The sequence below is a fragment of the Anopheles ziemanni genome, chromosome 3 (genome assembly GCF_943734765.1).
Source record: "Anopheles ziemanni chromosome 3, idAnoZiCoDA_A2_x.2, whole genome shotgun sequence".
In the NCBI taxonomy this organism is placed as follows: Eukaryota; Metazoa; Arthropoda; class Insecta; order Diptera; family Culicidae; genus Anopheles; species Anopheles ziemanni.
The window spans coordinates 65,101,373-65,109,287 of NC_080706.1; the positions used below are offsets into that span (position 1 = coordinate 65,101,373).

Genomic DNA, 7,915 nt, shown 5'->3' on the forward strand with positions numbered 1-7,915 from the left:
TAATCCACTGCCGATTATTTTAGACGTTGTTTGGCTGGAGCTCGACGAAGAGTGCGTCATCAGAAAACGCGAAGTACTAACCTGCGTGCAGCCAAAGTGTCAATTTGACACTGTCCAACTTTTTCTGCGTTGTAGCTTCCGTTACCCCGTGAACCTAGCATTTCTTGCCAGCCTTGTATCCCTGGTCATTCGTCATGATAATGTGGGCAGCCATGAAGATATGGAATTAGGATTAAGTAGTGTAGGATGTGTAAAGTAAGTTCTTCAGTTTTTCAGTGTTGATCATACTTACATGGTTGTTGCATATGAATGTGTGAATATATTTAATAATTATAATTATACGGCTGCTTTATGGAATACCCGCGCTAAAGTATATCGCGAGCCGTTCGCGAAGGGACTGTTTTGGATGTTGAATGTCACATTTTCCACTTGCTGGTTGAAATCTGCGAGGCGATATTCTTTACAAAATGCATCTTGCTTTCTCGTAACAATTACGATCCGTGATGTTGATATAAACAATCTTAAAGCTATGTTTATCATTTTATCTTCATCGCCGTTTGCCAAAGCTGAATACCATGAGCATCGCCAATAAGTGTGGACGCACCTATCTTTATTTGGTTGACGGTGTATAAGAGCGTTTGCACATACTAGACATCCAGAGACACACTAATCATATAGCTCAATGATGTCTTTTACGCTGGATATAGTCCCGGTTATCATAAGAAATGATCCAAATACACACATAAGAAAGTTCTTTACCAACCGCCACTTCATCCAACCAAAGTCCGAAGGCCATCGGTGGACGGTATCGACCAGTACAGGAAATCAGAGGGCTAAGATAGGATTGAACATGGATCCGATAATTCCAACGAACGTCCCGATATCTGGAATTCCACACGCAGCACCAACGATCGCCGCTAAATATAACAACCTAATGAACGACTGCACGAGCGTGTGCCACTGTGGTTGAACTCGTCGGTGCAGCTTACGCCATATGATTTCTTGTGGAACGTAGAAAAATATACCAATCGAGAAGAGAATGGCAACGGCCGACAGGACTTGGATGATTAACGCCAACCTAGTAAAAAACAAAATATGTTAGGTTGTGAAATTCTAACTTAAAACTAACTAACTGCATACTTTTCTTCGGTTGGGAAGTTCAGTGTTATAGAGCCCTGAATTGCATCGCCGTAACGGAGGTATCCCATCAGCCCAAGAAAGCTATACAAGAATGCTAAGCATATGTTGTTGACATTCACAATTCCCGGGCAGCCGAGGTAATGCTGAGGATTTTTCATCTGATTGGAAACAGGGAATATAAGTACAGTTGCATTGAACGCAAAGAATACTGATCTGTGGAAAAACCAGTGTTTCGTGAGTACGTTATCTTAGAGCTTATCAGTGTATTACAACTTACCCGAGGAATTTCGTCAACGAACTAAATGTTGGAAACAGATCCCGATCGTCAGTAGAAAGAGGTTCTCTAAAGATGTAATATAATGAAATCACTACGTTCGCAAAGATCAACGTCGTCGCGATGGCCGAGAATGGGACCAGATATTTGATCTCCCTCACTTGGGTTATAACAATCGCTGGTATCGCGGCCAGTAAAATATAGATGCGGACGTCCCAGTCGAGATCAGTTCGACTGTTGATAACGTCATGTAGAGTGGTACCGACGAAGACCATATAAATCATAGGCCCTAACGCAATCATAAGGTAGTAATCAATAAAAGTTCTGAAAAAAGAACAAACATAAACGTTGATGACCATAAAAGATTTGTTCTATACAGCCTAATTACAAATGTTAAAAGATTCCGTTCAAGCATGTACCCACTTCAGTTTTTTGCCCAACGGCCTCGTCCTGACTGGACCAAGGGCAAACGCACGATCAACTGTTTGGGCATACGTCAGCATAGGGACACGATCTCTTTTGCATATTTTATATGCGGTGCTGACCTGTAACATTGCATTTGTCGCAATAAAGTTCTAGTATTTCACATTAAGATTCACTAATAGGCTTTGAATGAAAATAGAAAACTCACTAGTAGATGCACACAATGTGAATAGAGTAGTCCTAGAAGAAACGTTCCAATAACTCCAAAAACAAGTCCTCCATTCCGTATGGCGTATGGCATCGATAGGATTCCCACACCCATGGCACCTTTCATCACGTGTATGAACGTTCCGATTGTGCTGTAATAGGAAGATGAAGTCTTTCATTTCATAGCTCGATCAGAAAGAAGCAGATACTTTGATGCCACCAAATAGAATGTCGTCTTTCACTCACGAGGTCGGTTTGTCCACGATACGATGCTGGTATGGGTCATAGTCCTCTTCTGGTGCAGTTTCGACTTGACCATCCTCACCAGTGGAGCTGACCTTGGCCAACGTTTCCGTCGATGTCATGTCACTCTTTGAGTATTGCTGTTAACAATGACCACCACCGTTAGATCACAGACACTGAATGCGACGGTGCACATGGGTTTACTGTCATATCTCCGGGTTTTAGGTTATTGAAACCGTATTCCACGTAAAAGATAGCACCTTTATATTACTGTGCGTCGATTAGTATAATTGTTCGGAGATACAAGCCTTTTCGATGATAAGACAAGGGCCTTCATTTGCAATTGGACAGTTCGTTAACCCAATCCAAACGATTGCATTTTTTCTTATCAATTGTCAAACGCTTTGCGAATCTTACATCTGTAAACAACACTTGAAATGTTTGATAAGCGTTATTCGCGTCAAATTTACGCGCCGGATCAATTAGTGTTACGTACTGCTTTGTGTAATGTTGTCAACGGTTTCAATGGTTTCTCTAACAGCCCGAACTGATCCAACGAAATGGCTTCAAAGCTAGTTTCCCCTAAGTGTTTTGCAGGTCTATGCCTTATGAAGAGAAAACGATCGCTTGGTTCTTTTGTTTGGTGGCAAAGATAACACTGAATGTAAAACATAGAAACTAACCAACTCGTATCGGATTTATGTTAAATACATACTTTTTTCAAAGCTTCTGTTCCATCTATACCAGAAATTTTTTCTTGGTAGTGCGACGTTTACAATGATACAATAAATGTGAGTAACACAGCTTGGACCTTATTTCAATCCTAATCCGTTTTAGGTCAAGCGACGATCGTCGCTTATCTGCGTTTCTTCTAGCGTGAAACCGCTCTACGTGCAACTCGGGTGCATCCTTGATGCAGTAGCAGATGGTATCAATTCATCAGAAATTACTAACTCTGTCAGAGCTGAGATCCTTTTCAACTATTTCCATCCACCTAATTCTCTCCAAAAACTGGTCAATGTTTCCCGGAGGCTTGTCATACTCGGGTGCCGTTCAGAGTAATCCTTGACCTTCATAAAGCACCATATTGAGTAACCCGGAATCCAGCACGGTGGGCACATGTCGTTCGACTAGAACATAAGATGTTCCTGCCTCTAGTTTTGGGTGCTTTTCGAGTCTAGTAGATATCTTCGAGGATAGTTAACCTTATCCCTGTCATAGACCTTTACGCTATATGACTTCTTGTGGGACATAGAAAAATATACCAATCGAGGAGCGAATGGGGACAGCTGACAGGACTTGGATGATTAACCCCAAGCTGGTAACTAAGGAAAAACTTCTGTTAGGTTTGTGAAATTCTTTTCTTGTTTGTATACTTTTCTTCGGATGGGAAGTTCAGTGTTATAGAGCCCTGAATTGCATCGCCGTATCGGAGGTATCCCATCAGCCCAAGAAAGCTATACAAGAATGCTAAGCAAATATTGTTGACATTCACAATTCCCGGACAGTCGAGGTAATGCTGAGGATTTTTCATCTGATTTGAAACGGGGAATATAAGTTCAATTGCATTGAACAGCATTGCAACGCCAAGTATGCTGTTCTGTGGGAAAAGCAAAATAACGTAAATACTTGAACTTAGATGCAGCAAACTACAACTCACCCGAGGAATTTCGTCAACGAACTAAATGTTGGAAATAGATCCCGAACGTCAGTAGAAAGAGGTTCTCTAAAAATGTAATGTTAAGATGTAATGTAATCAGGATCGTCGCGATGGCCGAGAATGGGACCAGATATTTGATCTCCCTCACATGGGTTATCACAATCGCTGGTTTCGCGACAAATACAATAAAGATTCGGACGTCCCAGTCGAGATCAGTCCTACTATTGATAACGCCGTGTAGAGGTAGTAACGTAATCATGAGGTAGTAATCGGTAAAAGTTTTGAAAAAGGTGTTGAATGTTCCCGTAGCAGAGTAAACTGGAAGAAACGTGCTCACAGGATGATGGCTGTGACAAAAAAAAAAGAAATTTTTTCCACTATGTTTTGACACTTAAGTGTACGGCCTCTGCAGTCATCCGTTGCATCTGTTGCGTTTACACTACAGCGTTGTATTCCTACACTCAACACTCCTCCTCAACGCTGTATTCTTATTTATCCCTACGCCTATCCTGACAAGCCGCACAATTTCCTAAGCATCTCAATACACACTCGAGAGATCGGTTTAGTTAGTAAATCGGCGTACCCACAGAGTTCAGTTTCTGCATTGCAATTTGAAAGCCTCAACTTAAGATTAATAGTTCCTTTGAGGTACCTAACTATTCTTTTCAGCTCATTCCAATCATTCATCGAAGGTTTCGTGACCTTTTGACTAAGGATTGACACCGAAGCAAATATTTATGGTCTAGTATTGATAGCAATATAAAGTAGCTGTCCTACTAGCTTTTGATACTGCTTATTATCTGGAAGATATTCTTCTTTTGCTAAGTGTTTTCCGTAGCCTGTATCCAATGGAATTGGTGATACTTTTCTTTCATCAAGCCCGCATGCATTTATGACCTCTTTTATGTACTTTTTTTTTAAGAATGTAAAAGTCTCCAACTTTATCAAGCTCTACTTCTATTCCTAAATAGTACCGTATATCACCCATGCTACTTATATCAAGCGATTTCGAAAGTCCTTCAGCCAAAGCATCGCAAGTTTTTACATCCTCACTAGCAACGATTAAGTCGTCAACGTATACCAGCACGTAGCAGTGCTTTCCATTAGATATCTTTTTGTATAAACAACGATCGGAGTCGCAACTTTTGAATCCGTTTTTCTCCAGGATTTCATTTAATCTCTCGTTCCATACCGTGGCAGCTTGCTTCAAACCGTAAATGTTTTTCTTTAAACGGCATACCTTATCTTCCTGACCTTTCACGACAAAACCAGGAGGTTGTTTCACATATATCTCCTCCTTAAGGTTGCTGTTGAGAAATGCTGTTTTCACATCGCATTGTTTCACAAACATTTTCTGTTTCGCTGCTACTGTTAATAGAGTTCTAAATGTTGTTTGCCTCACAACTGGCGCGAATACCTCATCATAATCTGAACGCAATGCTTTTGATTTCCTTCCAAACTGCGTTTTTACTATTTCAACGTACTCCTTTAGTTTATGCAACGCTTCCGATTTTTCATGTGGCAAATAGATAACTTTATATCTGCTGTAGTCATCTATGAATGTTAGCATGTATTTTCTACCTCCTTCAGTAGCAGTTCGCATCGGTCCGCAAATGTCCGTATGGACCAACTCTAATACATTCACACCCCTATGCTCAGACACTTTTGGAAATGAGCTTCTTTACATTTTTTCCTCTTAAGCAAACCTCACAAGTGAATGAACATTTACATCTTTTAAGAGTGATTCCAGTTGCTAAATCTGCTAATTTGGGTATAACGCTACAATCTCTATGTCCTAACCGACGATGCCATACATGAACACATTCTGCGTCGGATGTAACTAATGCAACTGTATTGTCCGCGCTTAGCGTCATAATGAACTGATTTTCAAAAAGTGTTGCAACAGCACCAACAAATCCATCCCGATGAATTTGTGCTCCTGATCCGTTGAAAGTAATAGTGTATCCGTTTTGTACAAGAAGCTTCACTGATAGCAAATTTGACTTTATATCAGGCACAAATAGTACTTCTTTTAGGATTACGGAATGACGATTTCTTTTACCATCCTTAACTAATAATGTGCCTGATCCTTTACCTTTCGAACAAGTTTTCATGCCGTTGGCTACCCTTTTTATTGACCTTTAGATGACCCGGTTGCTTACAAAAGAAACATTTGAAAACGCGACTATTTTGTTTTGAGCCTACCTGCAAAATGGCTTCTGTACAATCACTATCACTTCGATTCTTTCGTTTTTGCCATTCGTCCAGTAATTTTCCTTTGACTAAATTCAGTGTTAAATCTTCATCCGGCCTTGCTTCTAAAGCAGTTACGAGTACGTCATACTCTTCCGGTAAACTACTGAATAATATAGTGATAATCCACTGATCGTCTAGCACTTTTTCCGTTGATAAATCATTAAGCTTCTCGAACAGTTCCGATAGCTTGTTGATGTGATTTTCCATATCGCCGCCCTTTTCCAAACGTGTGCTGCATATTTTCCGCATAACCGACACTTTAGTGGTCATCGTCCTTTTCACATAGAACGCCTCCAATGCTTTCTATGCTTCCGCCGATGAACCTGCTTTCCTTATGTGCACAAGTTGGCTGTCTTCCACAGCTAGCCCAATGTGTGCCATGGCCAGCTCATCTTGCTTCATCCAGACTGGTTGCAGGTTCCGGCTTCGCTTCATGCACTACGTTCCAACATCCTTCCTTTACCAGCAGCCGCATCCAAAAACTCCAGTTTTCATAATTTGCTCCATTCAGTTTACAGAATGACACTAGTTTTTCAGCCATTATTACATTTTTTTCACGTTATTGAGCAGGACCCATAACCTGTTGAATGTTGTCGTAGCACGGAAACTGGAAGAAACGTGCTCACAGGATGATGGTTGTGACAAGAAAAAAGAAATTTATTCCACTATGTTTTGACACTACGGCCTCTGCAGTCATCCGTTGCATCTGTTGCATTCATACTACAGCGTTGTATTCCTACACTCAACAAAAGTAACAAGCATAAACGTTGATGACCATAGAAGGTTTGTGTTATGCAGCCTTATTACAAATTTTACAGTTCCGTTTAAGCATTTTTTTTATGTGGCACAACATCCCCTTGTGAGACAAGTCTTCTCTCCGAAGAGAGTTTTTGTGACCGAAAGACGGTATATTATAGATTGGTGGTCAGTCGTTCGTAATACCGGGGGGTGCCAGACTCGAGATTCGATCCCACACCTGTGCATGTACTCACTTCAATATTTTGCCTAACGGCCTTGTCCTGAGTGGACCAAGAGCAAACGCACGATCAACAGTTTGAGCATATGTCAACATAGGGACACGATCTCTTTGGCAAATTTTATATACGGTGCCAACCCGTAACATTGTAATCGTCGCAGTAAAATATTAGTATTTCACATAAGGATTCACATTAAGCACGCATTTTGGATATAAATAGACTACTCAATAGTAGACGCACACAATGTGAATAGAATAATCTTAGAAGAAACGTTCCAATAACTCCAAAAACAAGTCCTCCATTCCGTATGGCGTATGGCATCGATAGGATTCCCACACCCATAGCACCATTCATCTGTAATAGGAAGATGAAGTCTTTCATTTGATAGCTCGATCAGAAAGAAGCAGATACTTTGATGCCACCAAATAGAATGTCGTCTTTCACTTACGAGGTCGGTTTGTCGACGATACGATGCTGGTATGGGTCATAGTCCTCTTCTGGTGCAGTTTCGACTTGACCATCCTCACCAGTGGAGCTGACCTTGGTCAAGGTTTCCGATAATGTCATGTCACTCTAGGAGTATTGCTGTTAACAAGGACCACCACCGTTAGATCACAGACACTAAATGCGACAGTGGCCATTGGTTTACCATTATATCTCCGGATTTTTAGGTTATTAAAACCGTCATTCACATATAAGATAGCATCGTTGTATAACAGTGCGTCGATTGGTGTA

General features: G+C 40.9%; 2 protein-coding genes across 2 annotated transcripts; both read right to left on the minus strand.

Annotated features, from left to right (window-relative positions):
• Positions 1–666: 666 nt before the first annotated feature.
• On the minus strand, positions 667–2,409 carry LOC131285272 (proton-coupled amino acid transporter-like protein CG1139). Its single transcript, XM_058314125.1, is given in 6 exon segments — positions 667–1,078; positions 1,141–1,353; positions 1,418–1,738; positions 1,838–1,959; positions 2,046–2,196; positions 2,291–2,409. Coding segments are annotated over 6 exon segments (1,338 nt in total).
• A 1,551-nt stretch (positions 2,410–3,960) lies between these two features.
• LOC131288975 (proton-coupled amino acid transporter-like protein CG1139) lies at positions 3,961–7,522 on the minus strand. The gene is made up of 3 exons (XM_058318160.1): positions 7,410–7,522; positions 7,194–7,318; positions 3,961–4,226 (listed from the first exon to the last, which is right to left on the minus strand). Exons 1-3 carry the CDS (start codon positions 7,520–7,522, stop codon positions 3,961–3,963), a joined length of 504 nt encoding a protein of 167 aa, XP_058174143.1.
• Between the last annotated feature and the right edge of the window lie 393 nt (positions 7,523–7,915).